Genomic DNA, 20,852 nt, shown 5'->3' with positions numbered 1-20,852 from the left:
GGTATGCAAAGAGTGTCGTTGTTACTTTGGGGTCTCCGACACCCCGGATGCTATAATCGCGATATGTAGAGTATCATTTGGGCTTTGGGGTCTCTGAAACCCCAGATACCGTAATGTCGGTATGGAAATAATGTAATTCGTGCTTTGGGGTCCCCGAAACCCCAGACACCGTAAAGTCGGTATGCAAAGGGAGTCATTGGTGCTTTGGGGTCTCGAAAACCCCAGATACCATAATGTCGGTATGCAAACAGTCTAACCCGTGCTTCGGGGTCCTTAATACCCCAAATATGATATTAGGTCGGTACGGAGAGGGCGTCATTAGCGCAGCCAGGTTCCTAACACCCGTATGAAGAGGGCACAACCAGTATAATTTTTTTCCAGAGTTTATTTAATTTACTTCATTTACTTTTTTTTGCTTATTAAATAAGCTCATCGAAGGGGAATAACATTTATGATTATATCCCTCTTCTGGGTCTCGGCCGAGAACCCGATTTATTTTACTTTTTCCAGTTACTAATATAATTTTATCCCTCATTATAGGCCAAGGCCATCTCAGGATCCCTTACATCCCTGCATTACTTCCATCCCAGCATTCCTTACATTCCTGTATTTCATGCCATGTCATGATTGATTTTTAATCTATATACCCAGAGCAACTTTTTAATAGAGGTTTTGTGAGGATCCAACCTGTAATTAATTAATTATAAGCAATTAAAGTGGCGACGGCTCGAACCTACAGGAACGCTTACTTTAATAATTGTTAATAATTACAGAAATTGTGAATAACTTACAGAAAGTTTATAAAATCTATACTAGAAGAAAGCTGAGATGCTATTCTTTATTTTTTAATCGTTAAAGTACAGAAATTGGTCATCGGAAGCGAGAAAAAACTATTGGAAATCCCGACATTCAGAAATTAAAATCGTTATAATTAATTAATTAATTAATTAATTAGCGACAGAATCATAAGAATATAAACTGAAGAGAAAGGAAACATATTTTACAGCAGCCCTTTTAATTGAACTCCCCAATATTATTGATAACAAGTGAATATCATATGTACATATAGATTTTAGACGCCTGCTGCCTCGTAAGCGCGACAAAAGGACGTCTAAAAGAACGCCGATGATAACGAAACGACTCGCATATATGTGTTTCTAATTGATCGCATTTTCTTCGTTAATTTTTTTTTTTATGTTTTTATTCGCTGGTACCAAACACACGCGTATAATATATTATTAATCACCTCTTTTTGCCTTTTAATTATTGTAAGCTTTGAGCTTGGGCCTGCTTGCCCGTTCGCGTTTTAAACATACTAATACACCGATAAGAACAATACATTATAGCAAACGCTTATAGAATATGCTTGTCTGATAAACGTGCTCACGGTCCACTTTTGAAATATTCGAAAGGTTTCAGATAGCGTTGATCTATTATTTTTTCTTTCTTCTTTTTTTTTTTTTTAAATCATTTCGTATCACAACTTGCTCGCATTTCGACTAGAAATGAAATAGATAAGTATTATCGTTCTATAACATTTAATACATAGTAACTAAAAAATAAAAGGAGTAACCTTCATTACTAATTGTCATTACGTTCTAGATCAATTAATAACGATTAAAGGTTTGTTAATTGGTTTTTCAATGAAGAAGAATTCTATTAATAGCTTTGCAGTAAATAAAAGTGTTAATTATTGTTAAGTCTTAACGAGGAAGAGTTGCGTAAATTATTCTGTTGTAACCGAGGGAGAATCTCCAGGGAGAAAAATGATTAACGACTAAAGGGTTAAGGGTTCACGTTTGGCTATTTCCAAGGAATTCGATGAGAATTTCTCAAGTATTTTTAGAAAAGGAGTATAATATTCTTTCTGATCGATCACAAATGGGACCATGAGCATGTGTTACAGCTCTGTCATTATCGTCGTTTACACGTTCTTTACTTACGTGTTTCTAAAAGTCGGGTAAAACCTCGCGTGGTCTTAACAAAGCTTATTCGTTACACAATACAAGTTCGACGGTTGAGAAAACGTAAGCAAAGCGGTGACGAAACGTGATACGTATACGGGGAAATGTAAAAATGATGAAAATCGGAAGGTGGGAAAAGATCGAGGAACATTACGACACGTAAAATCGCTTAGAACTTTATCAGCTTACTAGTGCGCATCAAACGAAACCAGCCTCAATACTGAATACATACGTTCACGAGTCTCTACAAACGCGAATTGAAATGTGCTTTATTCAGTTGCATTGAATTATTGATGAAAATAGGGAATATTTCGGTAACATCAATTTCACTGACATTGCGTGTATTCGTTGGTTCAATATTGATCAACAGATACATAGTTAACATAGAGAAACAATATAATATGTTGCACAACGCGAGGCGTTGGTCTTCAAATTTCATTTTATGTAACCAAATTGTATTAAACTATACATTTCGATAAACTATACATCTGATATACATATGTATGTATACCAACCTCATACTTTTGAACTGTATAATATTACAGAATGTCGGTGAAAATTGGTGTCATTGAAACGGTATCGTTCAAACGTTTGTAGATTGCAATGTTAATTTAATCGTCAACACCGACGATTCTCGATGGCGTCGCCTACAAGCATCGATTTCCATTTAATTTCCATTAAACGTCTTGAAAAGTTCTACACTCACTTATTCCCTTCTCTGGCAAAAGAAGAATTAGCAAAAAAATATTCATTATATCTATTATTCTAACGTTTAGACGAGTCTTCTGAAATTTTTCTAATTGTAAGCTATGTAAATGTTTATTATAACTCACTCATTGTCAGTATTGTAAATAATTTGAAATCTACATGTAACAATTTATATACCAAATCAAAGTAATTAACTCAACATTAAGTAAGTAAATTGAAACGAATGAAATTTTATTATATATTTATACCAAATCGTGCAAGTAGGAGACGTGATCTCCTTATGAAAAAAAAACACAACGATATTGTGCAAAACTGCGAAGCAACGCCGTACATTATCAAATGCGGGAGTATATTTATATACACGTCTATGTATAATATTTATATATTTATACGTGTATTGTATAAACATATATATGTATACATGTTATGGCAGGTTCGATTGCTGAATCATCTAGGATGATTCAAAGAGGAGACAGTAAACAGCGCGTGTGTGTATCCGACAAACGTCTCTTTCTTGGCTTTTAGTCATTTGCTCAGGCTGTTAGCATACTTCTCTAAAAGCTCACAGCTTTTGCCTTTTTCGAGTGCTTTTGTAAACTAGGACGAGTCGGAGGCCTCTCTTTCAAGGGAATACGAAAAGAAGCTGGCGTTGGAAAGCTTTGCATCTTTTAACCCCTTCTGCGCCGCGCCGTTCAAACTTTTATTGTACATCACAACAAAACAAAGATTAAATAATATTTTATTTAGGATCAATTTAACTTAACCGCTGTACGGCCGCGGTGGTTGATAATATCTGTATTTTTTTTATTTTTTATTTTTTATTTTTTTTTTTTTTTTTCACACACAGGAGGTGATGAAACGAAACACTTTTCATTTTTTAATATCAACCCCTTTACATTGGAGTCACATCTGTTGGTAAAAATAATAATTTTCAAGTTATTGAATTGTTCAAATTTGTTAAAACATCAGATTTCTAAGAAATAAATAAACTGAACGTTAATAAACGATATAAACAATTTATACGTATAACAGAATTATATTTTCTTAACATATTAATTAAAGAAAAGAAATGATATTTAAACATATGAATTTTTAATTGTTTTGAGCCATTTGTTTTTTACTACCTCTATCTCTATTAACCCTTTCGCTACCCTTGGGTAATTACATAAATGTTGTTATTTTTAATTTTCATTTGAAAATTTTTGTCGATACTTTCGATTATGAAGGTTTTGCATTGGATGAGCAGGGTTGTAAATAGCAAGAGGGTTAATCTTTTATACATCAATTATTATTATTATTATTATTATTATTTATTTTTTTTTTTTTTTTAAATTCACAACTCTATCTCTATAACACCTATTTTTATCATTTTTTTTTTGCCAAATATAAATCACATATAAACGAATTAACACGATCGCAGATTACATCACGCTGTCTACTGCTACTTTTAACCCTTTGCTCTCCAAATATGCCTTTCAGGCACACATTTCCATTCAAATACCTTTTCAAGATACTCAAACAGTAGTATCGATTCTTACAACTATTTATCTTCAAAAATTATTAATTTATATAACAACCATTGCACGAAAGAGAAATAGAATTAGTAATCGAACATTGCTTAGAAACTCAGTTGCAATCGGATACAGTCGAAAATTCATACGTCTCGGATACTCGAGCCGATTCGATTAGAAAATTCAGAGCGCAAAGGGTTAAAATGAACTATTTACGCCAGGAATCCGTAAGAAACGGGTATTGCTCTGAGCCGTTTAAAAACTGTAAAATGTAACACTATATACGTTTGCACAAGTTTCGTTAAAAACTAATTGCGGACTAGCAAAGAACATGGAAAAGGGGATTACATACTCGTGTGTGTTCGTGGAATCAGTTTTCCATTGTCAATTAGATAAAAATCGCCACCAACGAATAGCATTTCTTTTTCTCACAGAATATTTCTGTTCTCAAGTCTTTGAATTCGTCTGGACAAATCGAATAAACATTTCTCTGTTTATTTCTCTCTCTCACACACACACACACACACACACACACACACACGCGCGCGCGCGCGCATACTCTTTCAATTTGGCATTAGGCAGTCTGAGCGACGGCTAACACATCGCCGAGAACAGTGCATGGTTCTCTGTTTCTTTCATTGTTAAATGGAAAAAAAGAAGGAATTAAAGTTACTGCTACGCTTATCATTTCCTCGATGGAAATTCTCTATTTAATTGTACACGCTCTCATTCTCTCTCAAAGACCCACGTTAACGTGCTTCAGTTTCTTATCGTGTATTGTTTCTCGTGATATGATCTTTTCTAAATGTTAAGGGAACTTGAACTCTGATCTTTGATTGAAAAAAGAAAAAATAAAGGAAACTAGCGCTAAGAATAATAATAAGAAATGTAGAATTTTATCGTTTCTTTCTTAATTACACTATTACGTATATTATAGACTTCATATCGAAAAAATGCGTAAATATCCTTAAATATCCTTTTCAACATTTTTCGTCTATGGTTAATTATTATTTCTAAATAATAATCGCGAATGAGTATATATCATTTCTAGGTAGAAGTCAGGGAAGAAGGTCGTTTTTAAGAGGAATAAAAGTTATTAAATAATAAAATCCGAAAATAGAGTATTTAAACTAGCAGCAGCCTGGGGCTAAAAGTCTATATAAAATGGAATAGAAAAAAAATGTACAGAGGGCGGAGAAAATGATTGGAAACACTGTGAAATGGTTAGAATTTGAAGAATCAATACTGTATCGAATACTGATGATGTCGAATAATTCAACAAAGGGAAAGAATTATAATTAACACATTCGTTGCAATATAGATCCAGTTAATATTAATACTTTAAGATGGCAGAATTAAATTTTTGCTAATCCATTTAGAATTAAAATTTAATTTTTAATCTTCTAAATTTGTATAAATTAATTCAATGCCTTTAGTTTACATTTCTGTAATCACCATTTTAAATTTGAATATTTTTATAAGAAATTAAATTTAAAAAATTGATTTAAAAATTGTTTTATTAACATTTAATTTGCAAGATTAAAAAGTGTTTCTATTACTTTTTCCAACCACTGTACGTCGAAATCTTAAACGAGAAAAGGAGTGTAACAACTAATGAGCTCTATTCGTCGTCGTCATCATTTTTTTTTTCTTCTCTTTTATAAAGGACTCGCAAAACTGTTTCTTTTTTTTATCGTTCAAATTTTGCGAACTACACAGTCACATTTTTCTCTAAACAACGGTTTGTGCGCTAAGAGAAATTTTGCCTGTATCACAGACTTTTTTCTTCGATAACATCACCCCGTATATGATGCTCCTTACACGCGATCGTATAGAATACATTATTTTAAATAAATACATAATTTAACGCTTAGACGTGCGATTTAGACAAAGATCTATCTTAGCAATATCAGTTCTCGCGATAAAACCGATGCTTCTCTATGCTTGTTGTCCATTTTTTAAAAATCCTATATTTACATCGAAGGGTGGCTCGAGGATAGGGAGGAGCAACCGATTTGAACAGTTCTGTTTTTCTCTTTTTATAAAAGCGATATCAGACGTGATTGTTTTCAGACTTACACTGCCTTCAATTATTGTTTCGAACGTGCACTATCGTCTGAAAGTATCTGCTCATTTACTGAAAATGAAATTTTCAAAATACTTTTAGGCGATAAGTGTAATTTATGTCCTCCAGGTGTAGACAAAGTCCTTTTTCTTTCGAATACATATTATGTTTCGTTAACATTTTTAGTCAGCTGACTAATAGAAAATCTCTTCTAATTTGTAGTCAGTGAACCGGACGACGATATAAACAACCACACAAAACTTACACCATAATTAGTCAGTCGTTTGATCCTGAAGAGACCAACTACGATATCAAAGAAACGTTATAATTTAAAAAAAAAAAAAAAAAAAAAAAAAAAAATACACACACAGTTTACACCCGAGAATCGCGAACTATTTTTTTTCAAACGATATTAAACGTGTTCTAACGTGTAAATTGTTTCAAACAATACAGCATTTTCCATCATCATCATCATCATCATTTATGTTAATTGTAATACGATATGTGTTACCCACTTCCAGTGTTCCGTACACTTCTTTCCGTTTTTTCACGCAGGAATACATGTACAACATTTTTGATTACTATTAATAACAGACTACGACAGGTGAAAGAAAAGGAAGAATCAAACAAAACGGAAACAACACTGAGGTACTTACTTGCTTGAATCAGCTTCGACGACATCCAGCTTAAAGAAGCAAATTTTTCTTTCACTGTTCAAACTCGTTCTCTATTGCATTATGTTTCTTTTTCTTTTTTTCTTTTCTTTCGTTTTTTGTTTTAAAGATTTGATGGTTATTGGATCTGCGCGTAAGCCAAGCTGATGATCCTAATTGGCAATATCCATGAACACAAACGAAATCGGCAAAAATATCTAGCCTCTCACGTATAGGAAAAAAAAAGGAAGTTTACGTAGGATTGGGAACTTGTTGTTGAGAACTGTATTCCAACAAAGCTATCGGAAATGTCTTGATGTGCGTTTGCCATTGCGCTGATAGTTGGAAGAATTTCACACCGTACCGCTCGGTACCGTCGATGCTCACTGAAGGACAACAACAAATTATTTATGTTAATTTCCTGTAAATTACCGGATACCTTTCGTTGAATTGTTTTTGAAAAAAAAATAATTGCAAAAGAATAATTATGCCAGTTTGTTTGATAGATTCTAAAAAATGAAATGTCTCGTTACCTCTTAATGGAATGTTGTGAGTTTTCGCAGAACATATAAGTCGCGTCACGCCTTCGACTGTCTGACTCTTTGGCTCATTTTCCTTTTCCTTTTCTTTCTTTTTGCCCAATCTCATTACTGTAAGGAAAAAAATAATATTTCGCGTGTTAACTGATAAGGTGGTGTGCTGGTTCTATTATAAATCTCATATCTGACGATGAGCGTGTATACATACTTTTCTGTTTCTTCTCCTTGGTGGTGTAATTCATGGACAGATGATGACCAGGCGTTTCTCCCAATGGTGGAAGTCTCTGAACGTGTAAGGCTCTGAACGCTTGTCTCAACGTGTTCTTGCCTTTTTCACCTTGGGTTTGTTTGCTCCAGTAATCAAGTTGTAACTCGACTGGTTCCCAGCCTTCTCTCGAAGGTTGACCAACATTAGGACTGCTGGGTGGTGTTAATCGACCAGGAGGTGGAACAGGTAATCCCGGGGGTGGTAACGAGGGTGGAGAACCAGACATGGTAACGTTACTTTCCTCGAGATCTACCGATGCTGAGGAACTGCTATCTGGACAGCCTACTCGAACGTCGTTTATGAACGGGATGAATATTTGGCTGCTGTCGTCTATCTCTCTGTCAATTAAATTGAAGAAATTGCCAAGGTTAATCTACTTCTCGCGCACTGGGTGTTTAATTTTATCAATCGGTTATCGTTACCTTAGAAATTTGGAAATTTTGTCCGATGAGATCGGCATTTAAAAGTCGTACCTGTAGGTGACCATGGCTTCAGCAATTGGTAGCAGTAAAGTCGTACCAGCGGCTGCTAAATACTCCGACACCCTGGCGGCACCCTCGCTCACGCCACCTCCTTCTCTCTCGAGCAATTCCTTCCATTCCTCGCCGAAAAGCATAGAGTACTTTGTGTCTATCGAACTGAGATATTTAGATAGCGTATTGGAACCGAGCGGCACGATCAGAAATTTCAGATAATTTTGCCAATCTGGCGGTCGAAAGCTGAGCTGGTCCACGTAATAACGCAGAACCGCGTTTACAAAACTATCGCCACCTGCGATCACCACTTTGATGGGCGCCGGCGGCTTTGCGGAGCTGTTACAACTGGAAATTAAAGATTTCTTAGTTTATTAACACCGTGCAGACGAGACCATAGTGTTCATTACTTACATCTAACACAGGAAGCGAAAATGCATAGAAAAGTGTTATAAAAATCATTATTTTTTTAATAGAAAATTTCCAACTTCATAAGAGTTTATAAGTAAGTTGTTGTTATAAGAAATTGTAGGATTATTTTAGAATCTCCGAGTTCTGTATAATTTTGAAACGTCATTATGCCAAGTATTAAACACTTGTTATTGTTAATAAAACTAAGAAGAAAAACTAGCCCGTCTCGTTGTCGAAGAAAAATTCCAATTACGACGATGAGCAGAGAAGCCAGTTTAATTTCATCTGAACTATGAGCTTCGATGTGATTAATAATAATTTGAAAGGTTCGCATAAATCAATGTTAACGGGGGATCGCGTTAATCCTACACGCGAGACTTACAATTTTTGTATTCGCGTGACCAAGCACGTGAACGTGGCACGAATGTCCGCTGGAGAAGCGGTTGTCAGTACTCTGTGGTTCCTTTCCTGAAGTCTCGTGGCAAGCACAGCTCCGCCAGGATCAGCTAACGAGACCAGCGATACCGAGTCTGGCAAACTGTCATCCGGTAAAACCCGACTTAATTGCTCGACTAACGCCTTCCTTGGCTGAAACAACATGGTTTGTCGGAGGCAAATAAACGTTTCGAAACTAGAACCGGCTATTATATTTACATAACGAAACACAAAGTTGAAAGGCAAGTATTGAAAATAATTAGGCTGGACTAGACCTAATCGTTTTTCCTTTAAATTCTTCAATTAGGCAATTCAAAGATTATTTCAAAAATAAATTATTGAAAGTTTAACGATAAGAAGGGGGCTTCTTATGTACTTAGATACCTCGGAGCTATTCAAGTCGGCGGGTGGCTTTAAATCAACGCTCAGGTTGTGTTTTTTCGACTTATTACTACCCGGTGCACCTCTGTCGCGAGTAAAAAGTCTGCTCCGTCTGTCGGAACTCTCGCTCTTATTGTGCTGCTCCGATTTCGGCGGGGAGCCAGGAACGTAATTCGGTGGATCGTTCGCCTCGTGATCTGTCCAATTTTCGGGGTGTGAATCGCTGTCCGCGCGTCGGGAGCTATCATCGCTTTGCCTATCCACGCCACGTTCTGCAACGAGATTTCATTACTTCTTTGTAATTTAGTACGCCACAGGGTTGTCCGTGCTAACCTGTCACACTTCTCTTATTCCATTAGTATTAAAAATACAAAAAACATTATTTATACATATAATAAACTGTAATGGATACCAAGGGACAAATAAAAGGATCCTTTAACATTCCTAAGTTGGTGCCTGGCTCCTTTTAAACCAAAGTACCCTTGGTGAATGAAAAATCTTTTATTTATGCTAAAAATGTTATCAAATAAATTGCTTTATCATCTTGTTGCACAATATGTTCGAAGGCCGCTGCTTTCATAGTAAATAGAAGCCCCTTATAACAAAGCCCCTGCAAATTTGGCCCTTCGTGCCATATACACATATGGTAATATTCATATAAACAATTTTCTTTATATTTTTAACGTTTAACAGACAGGGATGCTGTTTCAACTTAACGCAGACACCCTGTATTAATCCATTCGGTCGAAATAAACAATAAATTAGACTTGTCATTTTTATTTATATTTTATATTTCTACCTCTGAAAATGTTTCAACCCTCCAATTGCATTCTTTGTCTGCGTATATCAATCAATTTTTCGCTTTATATCATTTTCTTAATTTTTAATTTTAATGTTAGATTTTAAGAATATAATAGGAGGATCAACTTCCATAATATCACTTTTTATAATTTTCTAGATTAAACGTTATATATTTTTTTGTCTATTGAAAGCGCGTAATAAATGTCGGCCGAATAGATTAAAGGGTTCGCGCTCTGTCGAGCGCAAGTTTCAGACCACCTTTGTTACGGATTAATTTGGAAAATGAAAAATCAGAAGGGTTATAAATTTTTCTTCGAAATAATTGTCAAAAAGAAATTTTACAGAAAAATTATGATTACAATTAGAATTTATTATTCTACTGTTATTAAGTATTTCTTCTGTAAATTCTCGATTTAGGTGATCTAGATTTTACAATCGTCAGTGTACGCAACAATGGTGCGATCGACAAAATCTGCAGAGAGATAAACAAAAAAAAAAAAAAAAAAAGTTCGAGTGGATCGCTCTAACAAATAACAGACACATTTAAATGTTCGCGACACGAGGAACTCGATATACAGACTGTCTCAAAGGCGATGACTCAATTAAATTATTTCAAATCAAATGGCCAATTTCCAAACAGAAAATTTCCCATGATCTGATGATATAAACATATCATATTGCAAAATAGAATTTATATCAATTACCAAATAAAAAAATAGAAAAAAAGAACGTGTTACATCAAAGGTACCACGAATTTGCGGAAAAATGCATGGCAAAAGCAATCATGATCGACAGTCGAGTATGTCATTTATTCGAAAAAAATAATTTGCAATCGAACGGTGTCACAGGTTAATCATCACATAGTATGAAAGGTTAATTAAGAACAGATATAAAAATTCGTAATTATAAAAAGAGATACGTACGTACGAGTAGATAAAGAGAGGCAGAAAGAGATAGGCCAGCGGGCAGGATTTTGGAGTTACGATTCTTTCTCTCTTTTTTTTTTTTCTTTTTTATTTAATACTACGCACAGAGAGCCGTAAAGAGGCACACAAACAACAACGAAGAAATACAATGAATTGAAAAAAATATTGACACGTTCAGCTTCCTTGTAATCATTTCATTTAATATTTCATTAAGCGTGACTGAACCCCAATTTAGGCCCAAACCTACGGAGTTTATGCAAAAATAATCTAATTAACCCCTTCGGACAACGATCTATAGAGAAAATCCCAACTTATATAATTTATTTTGTATTTCATAGTATTTTAATTTGCTAAATTATACACCGTTCGTTTAATAATTATTCTCTTATTGTAAGTACCTATATGAAACTCTTTCGTTTAAATTTAGGTTGATATCAACCTAAGTTAATAGTTTGAGTTTTTTTTATTTAATATTGCAAAAATATATCTTGCAGTACATTTATTAAATAACCGATATAATTGAATAAAGTATATACCTACATATATTTTTCGTTGAAAAGAATCGATTACAAGAAGACCGATTGTGCTAATACCTTTTTATTATCGACTGTAGCACCGGGATATGTATGTTTGTTTTCCCGTGAGATTGAAAACGAACGTTCCTCTTCGTTTATACAATATCGCTGAAGCGATAATATTAAAATAAAACGATTACAAAGAAATCAGATGCCAAGTAAATTTAATGTTTATTTTCATCGCATCTCTTACACGTGTATCGTTTATACACGTCTTATAGAACGTATGTATGTATATACAGGTGCTTTAAATTATTTTTAATAACGTGTTAAGAGTGCTATGCAAGAACAATAGAAGTAATCTACTCTGGACAACTCAAAATGGTAATTTTTTAATTACCGCATTAAATAAAAGTTCTACATGATACAAATGGATACATACTTCCATTATCCTTGCAGTCATCGCTTCAGTTCAGTGTACTGTACTATTATACAAAGATCATTGATTGAGAGTGACTCTATTTTATCGGAATCATACTTACATACAACGAAACATTGGAACATCGAACAGAACCGAAAGATGATTGTAAAAAATGCTCTACCGTGATACTACAGGCATCTAATTACCGAATATGTTTGATTTTCACGAAACAGCAAGGTTCTGCCGATTAGCAGAGGTCATTCATGCGGTGGAGTTCCTTCTCCAATCTACAAAATTTCGTACACTGGAATATGTATTTCAATTTTTTTTTTCTCTGGCTAAACTATCTAACTTCTATTGCACGGAATATTTTTCATCTTTCTTTATGCTTCTTATGTATTACATATATAGTTTTTCGAAGCTCGTGGTGGAACAAATATTCTGTTAAAATTTTCTGATTTATTTGACTTTTTGGTAAGCAATGCTTGGAATAATTTCTTATTTGTTAGGCGTATAAATTAATTCGTTGCCTTCAACACTACGCCTCTGTGTAGTGCACGCTTCTGTGGACTTTAAGAATGGCGTGAGAACAATAAAAATTTTCATAGATAAAAAGCACTTTCCAAGCACTGCTCAAAGAAATATGTATACCGAAATACTATGCAATACTATTCAGGAAAAAAAAAGAGAAGAAAACACGATTAATTAAGCATAGATTGTCGAGCAAAGAAAGAAGAATATCTCCTTAAAAGAAAAAAAGAAAAACAGAAAAATCATGCTATAAATTCGCGCAGCCATGCTTGCTTGATGAATAAGCGTAGTCCTCGGAGCTAATTTATCGAAACAGAAATCGCGTGGATCAGGTGTGTCTTTACATACCTGGAGTGGTGTGTCCGATACGGTGTTTCTCTTTAGCTGGCTGACCTGCGCTCTGGTGACCTACGGCTGTCGTAGGAGTGCTTCCGGTCTCCTCGTTGGTAACTACTACCGAATCGTAACATGCAACAATGCAAAGCCAATCCACCAGACTTTCACTTAGTTAGTTTAAACGATTCTCCGGCTCGACATAGGCAACGTAAACGTTTATGTATTCTTAAGTTTTATTCGACAGCCTAATTAATTGTCTTCTCTCCTGAAGTGGCAACGTTATTCGACGCACGTTACTCGGTGAATCAAGTGAATCAAGTGAATCAAGTGAATCACGGTGAATGGCGTCAAATGGGACGATTTTATAATGTGAATGTTTTTTTAATTAACACGTTCACTGTCACCTTCCTATCTGTGTTTGGATAACGGACGAATCTCTACAAGAATCAATTCTTACTTACTCAATTATAAATGATCCTATTAACAGTTTGACGTCTGATGTCGCGTATTCGTGACTTTGATATGCGTAACTTTTGCATCACCTTTTTTTTAGTTTATTTTTATTTATCAGGTTATGTGGTGGATTTTATCGCGTAGGTATATTATTAACCCTTACGCAACTGTTTCTGCAGGTGATAGAAACCTGTCGTTGATCCTGTATGTATGTATGTATGTATGTAGTTGTTAAAATTTCTATTCGTTTCACATTATTTTATTGTATAATTAGGAATATGATAGAGATAGAGAAAAAAAATTATTTCTCATTCTCGTTATAATACATATGTATTTAATGTGACAGTCAAAGTGTTAATATAGCGCGTTAAAGAGGGCGTTAAAAATGATAAACAGCCATAACATGCTGTCAATAGGTATGGCTGATTCAAATGAACTGTACGAAGCGTCATAGATACTCTCTATCGGCAATCCGAGATTCAAGTAAATATATTACAAAAATTCTACGAGATACCGGGACGTTTACACGAAAGCGACGACTTACCGGAATGAGGAGGCGCGAGAAGCGATCTACTAGAGCTGAAGAAAGGTCGTAAGGATGGTTTAGGTGTGCTACTGACGGACATGGTGTCCAATTCTGGACCGCTATCTGACAAATCTTCGAGTTCGTCGAACAATTCCTCGATCTCCATGTCTCCGCCTTTAACAAATCCAGCGTACTGGGTTAACGACTCTATAAAATCAACAAAAGCGTCCGTGAACGATTCGAACACAGCATTTCTCGCACGCTACGAGAGCAACGATTTACCTGAAAGCTTCTGACCGATCTCTTCTTGATCCTGATCCAGATCCTCGGATACCCTGAACCGTCGTTTCAGAAGGGCTATAAACTTTTGCTTCAGATTCCTTTGCTGTAACAAGTAAATATGTACTTGGTTTCTTTCGAAATTGTTACAAATCGAGGGGTGTCATATTATCTAATAAATAGTATTTATAAATTAACATTGTATAATTTTTAAACGATATAACCGCACAGGTGGTGGTAGCACGTAAATTTATGCGTACGAGGCGGGAAGAACTCGTTCACGGAGTTAAGTATTTTCCACGATCGAGTGGACCCAAATTCGAAGAGGATTAACAAAGCAGAAGTATAGTAATTTCGCGAATAGGGGTTTCGCGTACCCTGGCATTCGCTGGAATCTTCGCTCGGCTCTTTCGTCTATGCATCTCGAGAGTCGGCTCGCTGTCGCTACCTTCTGCCTCGCCTTCCGAGCTGAATTCCTCCTCTTCGTCGCTGTACTCCGGGCAAAGCCTTTCGTTCGGATCATTCATCAGTCTTTTGTCCTGGTCGACCGGCTGAGAGGTCAGTGCGATCACGCTCACACGAGCTAAAGCGACCGAATGACCACCGTACTTTTCAGCCTTGTCTGACACCAGTTCGAGTTCCAAATCCATTTGCTTCTGTAGCACCTGAAGACACCGAACGCAATCAAATCTAATTAATTCTTTATGATTTACATATACGAATTATCTAGAAATGTTACATTACTTTTCTTGAAATTCTATACCTACATAAGATGAAGTCTTTTAAAATCTAAATATACAATATATACGATATATACCATATATGTATGTATATATTATATACATATTAGAAATTGATACACGTTTTGGTGCGTTTTGCACCAAAGCGGAAGTCGTAATTCAATCGATCGAACTTACTTGAGCCATATTGATGACTCCTTCAGCAAGGGTCTTGTATCCGAGCATCGTACGATTTTTATATCGTTTTCTCCTTTGCAACAGTATCAAAAGTTTGTTTCCGTCTCTCTTGAGAAAATGGGGGTACTGTAGGGCAAATTGAAGCTCTAGTTCTGTATCCAGCATGCCACTAGTTGGTATGGCCATCTCGTTCGAGCGCAGGGTCCTCTTCGAGCTTTGCATCTTCACGGCGATGCTGATGGAAGTTAAATCGGAACCTAATGGCCGTAGAATTATCAGTCGGGTCAGGGTCAAAGAGCACAGCCTGGAACATGAAAAGGGATCGAATTTAGATTTTTCCGATAACCGATGAGTTATGGTTAAAATAAACCTTCTCAAAGGAGGATGCTAGAAAATGGCTAATTTTGAAACTATAATAAATAGGGAATACGTTTCGTTTCCTTTTATGATTAATTAATTCTTATTTATTTCCTTCGTGTTTCATCACGACCATCAATTGAGAGATCGACGAGTTCAATGGTGCATAAATGGTGCATAAATGGTGCATAAATGGTGATTATGAAACACAAAGGTCTACCAGAACTGCGGGATTGCTTACATTTTCGAAACAATCGAGGACAGCTCGGTTTTGAAACGAGGCTAAATTGAATCTTAAAGCAAAAACGCTGGCACAATGGTATCGATCAGGTCATACGTACTACATATGTAGTAGGTAGACAGTGATAATAATCATTTCCGTTTAAAGACGTCACGACGATGCCGTGTCGAATGAAATATGGATTCATCCTACATACATATGACGTGCAATCCTTCTGCTATCTTTGTCATCGGAAACACGTTAGTCGTTACCCTTTGACTAGAATGAACACGCACAAGCACGAAAGGCCAGTTTTTAATTGCTCTACTGGCAGAGAGGATAAGGCCAAAAGTAGAAGGGTAAACGATTCTCATTTCGTTCAAACTTGATACCAACCAAGAGACTTATACTATGGTACACCAGTCGAGTGACCTATTTTACCTCGAGTGATCTAGAGAAAAGAGAAATTAAATATGGATGTTCCTTTTTTAGGAAAGGTGAATTTATTGTTTGGTTAATTGCTTGAATGGAGTAGCAATCATTTATTCCATTTTCGTTGAATGCTGAATTTAATTTAATTTAATTATGGATTTGAATGAAATTTTGATAGTATTAATATTTCAGTGAGATATTAATACTGGGTGATTCGCAAAAGTAAAAAAAAATTAACAAGAATAAAATTGAAATGTTTGTACATCTAGCTGAGAAACTCCTCCACTTAAATCTTTACTCTCACAGCGCAGCGGCTTCAAACGGGACTGACAGTGTGAACGATGAAAAGCATAGGAAACAGGAAACAGGAAGGTAATTTTCTCGAGGATCCGCGCAAGGGAGAAGGATATTGTATCTGGTTCGGGGGTGAACGGTAAATATGTATAATTCTGCGGGGTTACAACTACACAGGTGGTATTTCGGTTTCATTCTAGATCTCCGCTTAGCACGCACACCGTTTCTCAGTTCATACGATTACCTATTTCATTAGCATTATACCACCGCTTCTAATTAACGCTGAGAACATGAAACATCGATTAATAATTTTTTTAATAGTATCGAGGCCGGTTACGTGCTTTAATCCTCCTAGATAGTTTTTCAGATTACATATATTGCCACGTGAACAATTTCATCTCTACATGGATTTTCACTATATTAAAAATAAAGTTTAAAAATTTCAAAAAGTCAATTCCAATTTGTAATAAGAAAATCATTTCAACCTCTGAATAATATAATATATTCCGCGATACATGAATAAAAGATGAGTGACGATTAATTTCCAACCGCAGAAAAGAAAAGAAAAGATAAGAAAACAAAAAATATGATATGCCAGTCATTTCTTTTGTAAGTACAAAGAGGCACAAAAGTGCGGTTCCACGAATCATGACGTATCTCAGGAGAAACGCATTGAATTCACCCTCTTTTGTCGCACGCTGTCATTCATTATGCAATATACTTTTCTACCCCTGCTAGTAATTTTGTATTATTAGCGGGAATCGATCGTTGTCCACTGTCGCGAATCGCTATAAAAAAACTAGACGTATACAGAGTGATTCTAGCAACTGGAACAGAGGCTATAATCCTCTTCCAAGTGAAGTTATAGAAGTTATAGTGAATAACGTGTCTGGCGCAGAGAAAATGAACAACTGTCGTAAGATATATCGAAACTTTAATTATTAAGAAGAGCAATAGTTTGTTTTCAAATATGTATCAAATCTTTTTCTAACTTTATTTTAAACGTAACCAACTTAAGCGTCCCAGTTAGCAGAATCACCCTGTATTAGATGCATTATCGAACATTTATTCTTCAACGACTGTGTGTACAATTTCGCGTGTCGTGAATGTTATCGAACGATCTACTACAATGCACTTGCTTCTTTCCTTGCTTCTGAACCACCTTAGTCTGAGCTTTTCAACCTATCCGAAATCTGACTGAACAAACAGTTTTTTAAATGTAACATAACGGTAGTGTCACGCAATTTTACGCTTAAGTAAAAATAATCGTTTTACGAATTTATCATAGGGTTGTTTCTTAACCCTTTTGCTACTATGGGCTTATATTTTTAAGAATAACAAATATTCTATATGTTAAAATTAAGAATATTGATGAAACTTCTAATAAGTAGTTATTTTCATTCAACTTTAAACTTTAAACTTTAAATTGATATACCGTAAATGATGTTTCGTGATACTTTTATGTTATGAAATCATATTAGACTAAGAAAATTGGACATTATTTGCTGTAACTGGCTATGTATTAACCATTGCATGGCTAATCAAAGAGATAGAATCCAAAGTGAAATCCGCATGTTCCGGAGAAATTTAAATGCCCTTGTCGTCGATCCTCGATCCTCGATTTGGTCATAAATTCGGTTAACATGATTCCTTAGGAGCTGCATTATATCCGCATACGCCTGGAGTGGTGCAGAAGCTTGCACGCGAATCCTCGCGGAAATGTCGTTCGCAGTCAATGGTTTAAACTTTAAATGTCGCAATCCGGAAAGCGTGACTGTAACCAAACGCTACATATGTATGTACCTATGTATACATATACGTATACTGGCTGTTTTAAGCTAGCTACTGTAAATGGATGTAATTACAGTTCACAGACATGGTTCTCTTAAAGGAGGATGAGGACTGCTTTCAAATTGAAAATAAATTAGTCTATAAATTATTCTATGTATAAAATGATCACATTTTTTATACACAACATAAGTATTTTGGGGATAGAATTCCGATTGCTACTATCCGATTATTTTAAACGGCTTCACAAATAAACAAAAAAACAAACAAAAAAAAAACAAAAAAAAGAGCAGAAGTGAATGTAATTAATTTACGTCGCGCATCTCTGTGACGCTTTGTATGATAAAAAAACACGATACACTTTTCCGATATACATACGTATGTATGCGCTCCCGTTTGGTTTGTTCTCGTTACACAAAGCGTGCACGTACTGAAGCGTTAATATTGCGCAATGCTTTGTTCGTGTGACACGTTATTGTTAGTGCATTGCGTTGCTCGATGCGCTTCGACTTTTCACATGCTTCTGCTGTTGTTTATTTATGCCTTTGTCCTTGTGTTAGCAGCTTACATATGTACATCTTATCGCTGTTTCTGAAGTAGCACGTCCAATTAGATTAACCCATTTTTTTTCTTACCATAATCTTCATTTGAGGACTTAAATACTTGGTAGGATAGCGGTCAGGATTTTCTTTTATTATTTTACAAAATGATAAATTTACTGTTGAAGCATCGAATTAACAAGTACGAAAATTGCGATTCAAATAAACCTTTAATTATTACGAACGAAACGAATGGAATCGCAAGGTTCGATTTGCCACGTGGAAAGCTTTCAAGTAAACCGATCGATACTTAATTCAAACGGAATGAAAATAATGGAACGTTTTATCGGTGTGTCGAATTTACTGCAACTGCGCAACGATAGTGGAAAAAAAAAATACCTATTACATATTTGATTGATCCGCAAAATGTGTAACACTGGAGGGAAAAAGGAAAACACGATTCTATGTATATCGGAAATATGTAAGTGTAATCTCTTCAGACTCGTAACAGTACAAGATTGTTGATAACGACATGACGTTAAGTAGGTTAATAGCGGACGATTCAGATACGTGCTATTACAACGTTTTTTCGTGGTGAATCGCAAATAATCTGTTGACTGCATACAAACTACTGTTTTACGGATAGTTGCATAGTAATTTGCAGAATTGCAATATCAATGTTGGCTCATTTATGATTTCTGTTCACGCATCAAATTAATCCTTTCAATACGATAAACAACTGTGCTCATTTATAACAATAGGTTAAATAAGGATTTTGGAATTGCATAGAATTAGCTGATTAACTAATATGTATCACCTACAACACTATATCAGAATTAATTTACCTGTAAGTTTCTAAAGATTTTTGTGGAATTTTATGGACACCATAAAGCCCTGAACATGATAAAGCGACCAGCATAGCAGTTATGGGTCAGGTGATGCCTTTCAAAAAACGTTTCACGCGTGGTTGCTGCAATCAAAACGTAATCGCGAACGCGTTAATTGCATGTTTCGTAACACAATGTCAAACAAGCGAAAACAATGAAAACAACCAGTGGTGAACAGGATTCGTAATGAATTTCCTGATCGACCAAAGAGATACGTACAAAGTTCCGTAGAACATCGATGCAGCATACAGCACAGGTCTCAAAGTTAAGAAGCTAGAAGTTAAATTAGTGTGTTGCGCAAGCAAATAACTAACGTTTGGTTTATTTCTGCTGGTAGAAATGAACGACGCAACGGCGCGGCGCGGCGCGGCGCGGCGCCGGCTTTGTCGTTGCACCAGTGCAGTGCCTTTTAGGCGATATTTTGCCGCGGATTTGCCAACAGGAAAAATGCCAATGCACGGCTGGCCTTGATAAACATCAACATACCCCTCAGAAAAAATTCCAAGACCACGTTTCTACGGAAATAATACTTCTTGTCAGTGATGCAACCATAATTATTGTCTAATAAGAGGACCAAAAAAAATATTATTTTTATTCACATCCATAACGTTTTCTAAAATTTTAGAAAACATTCTAGAAGGACTATAAGTAGATACTTAAGTCACTGTACTGGATTACTTAATGAGTTTATTCACGCCAACGTTAAAGCCGGATCAATACAGAAATGGTAAGAGTGGGTACATAATTAGATGAACGAAAACATGTCACAAAGTCAAGTAGTTAATGAATAAGTACCATGAAGGTACGTGGTAACTGATTTATCTAAAGTGACCCGACTATAGAAAAACAAAGGAGCTTCTTATTGTATCAGATTTTGAATTCAATTTAAGAATACATACCCCTATTTAGCGATGGTAATCGACTTTGAAATTAAACGACGACAATCCGCGAAGAAAAATGAATTCAGGGGTGGGTTTTAGTTTTAGTTTTAATCGAAATACCTGCTCGTCGAGCTGACGTATAGAAAATGATTTTAGGGATTTCTACGCGAACCGAAAAGCCACGATAACGTAGAAACTGTTATGTCAATGAGAGAGGCTTCTTACCAAGCGATAGATAAGCTTATCGTTGAACCTGAAGCTTCAAAGAAAGCTTCAGATAAAAAAGATAGAACACGAACGACGTTAACGAAATCCTTCTGTGCTCTGACATAATTATGTAC

At 35.5% G+C, this 20,852-nt stretch overlaps 1 protein-coding gene across 8 annotated transcripts in view; it reads right to left on the bottom strand.

Moving 5' to 3' along the window:
- Positions 1-998: 998 nt before the first annotated feature.
- Positions 999-20,852, bottom strand: part of LOC114876034 (phosphofurin acidic cluster sorting protein 2) — a 32,677-nt gene continuing 12,823 nt past the window's right edge. For 3 of the 8 annotated variants that reach the window (XM_029187035.2, XM_029187032.2, XM_029187039.2), the window contains 11 exons: positions 15,114-15,417; positions 14,574-14,861; positions 14,200-14,302; positions 13,936-14,124; positions 12,951-13,055; positions 9,412-9,680; positions 8,975-9,180; positions 8,182-8,529; positions 7,649-8,046; positions 7,435-7,551; positions 999-7,287 (listed from right to left, as the gene is read on the bottom strand). In XM_029187035.2, coding sequence (XP_029042868.1) covers positions 7,154-7,287; positions 7,435-7,551; positions 7,649-8,046; positions 8,182-8,529; positions 8,975-9,180; positions 9,412-9,680; positions 12,951-13,055; positions 13,936-14,124; positions 14,200-14,302; positions 14,574-14,861; positions 15,114-15,417 — 2,461 coding nt within the window. In that variant the 3' untranslated portion in view covers positions 999-7,153. Of the gene's footprint in view, positions 7,288-7,434; positions 7,552-7,648; positions 8,047-8,181; positions 8,530-8,974; positions 9,181-9,411; positions 9,681-12,950; positions 13,056-13,935; positions 14,125-14,199; positions 14,303-14,573; positions 14,862-15,113; positions 15,418-19,588; positions 19,714-19,849; positions 19,997-20,852 lie in introns of those variants that run through there. The other 5 variants (XM_029187038.2, XM_029187036.2, XM_029187037.2 and 2 more) reach the window with 4 other exon arrangements.

This window comes from Osmia bicornis, chromosome 15 (assembly GCF_907164935.1).
Source record: "Osmia bicornis bicornis chromosome 15, iOsmBic2.1, whole genome shotgun sequence".
Taxonomy (NCBI): Eukaryota; Metazoa; Arthropoda; class Insecta; order Hymenoptera; family Megachilidae; genus Osmia; species Osmia bicornis.
The sequence above is the reverse complement of the archived record's forward strand: the minus strand, read 5'-3'. Positions and strand labels throughout refer to the sequence as shown.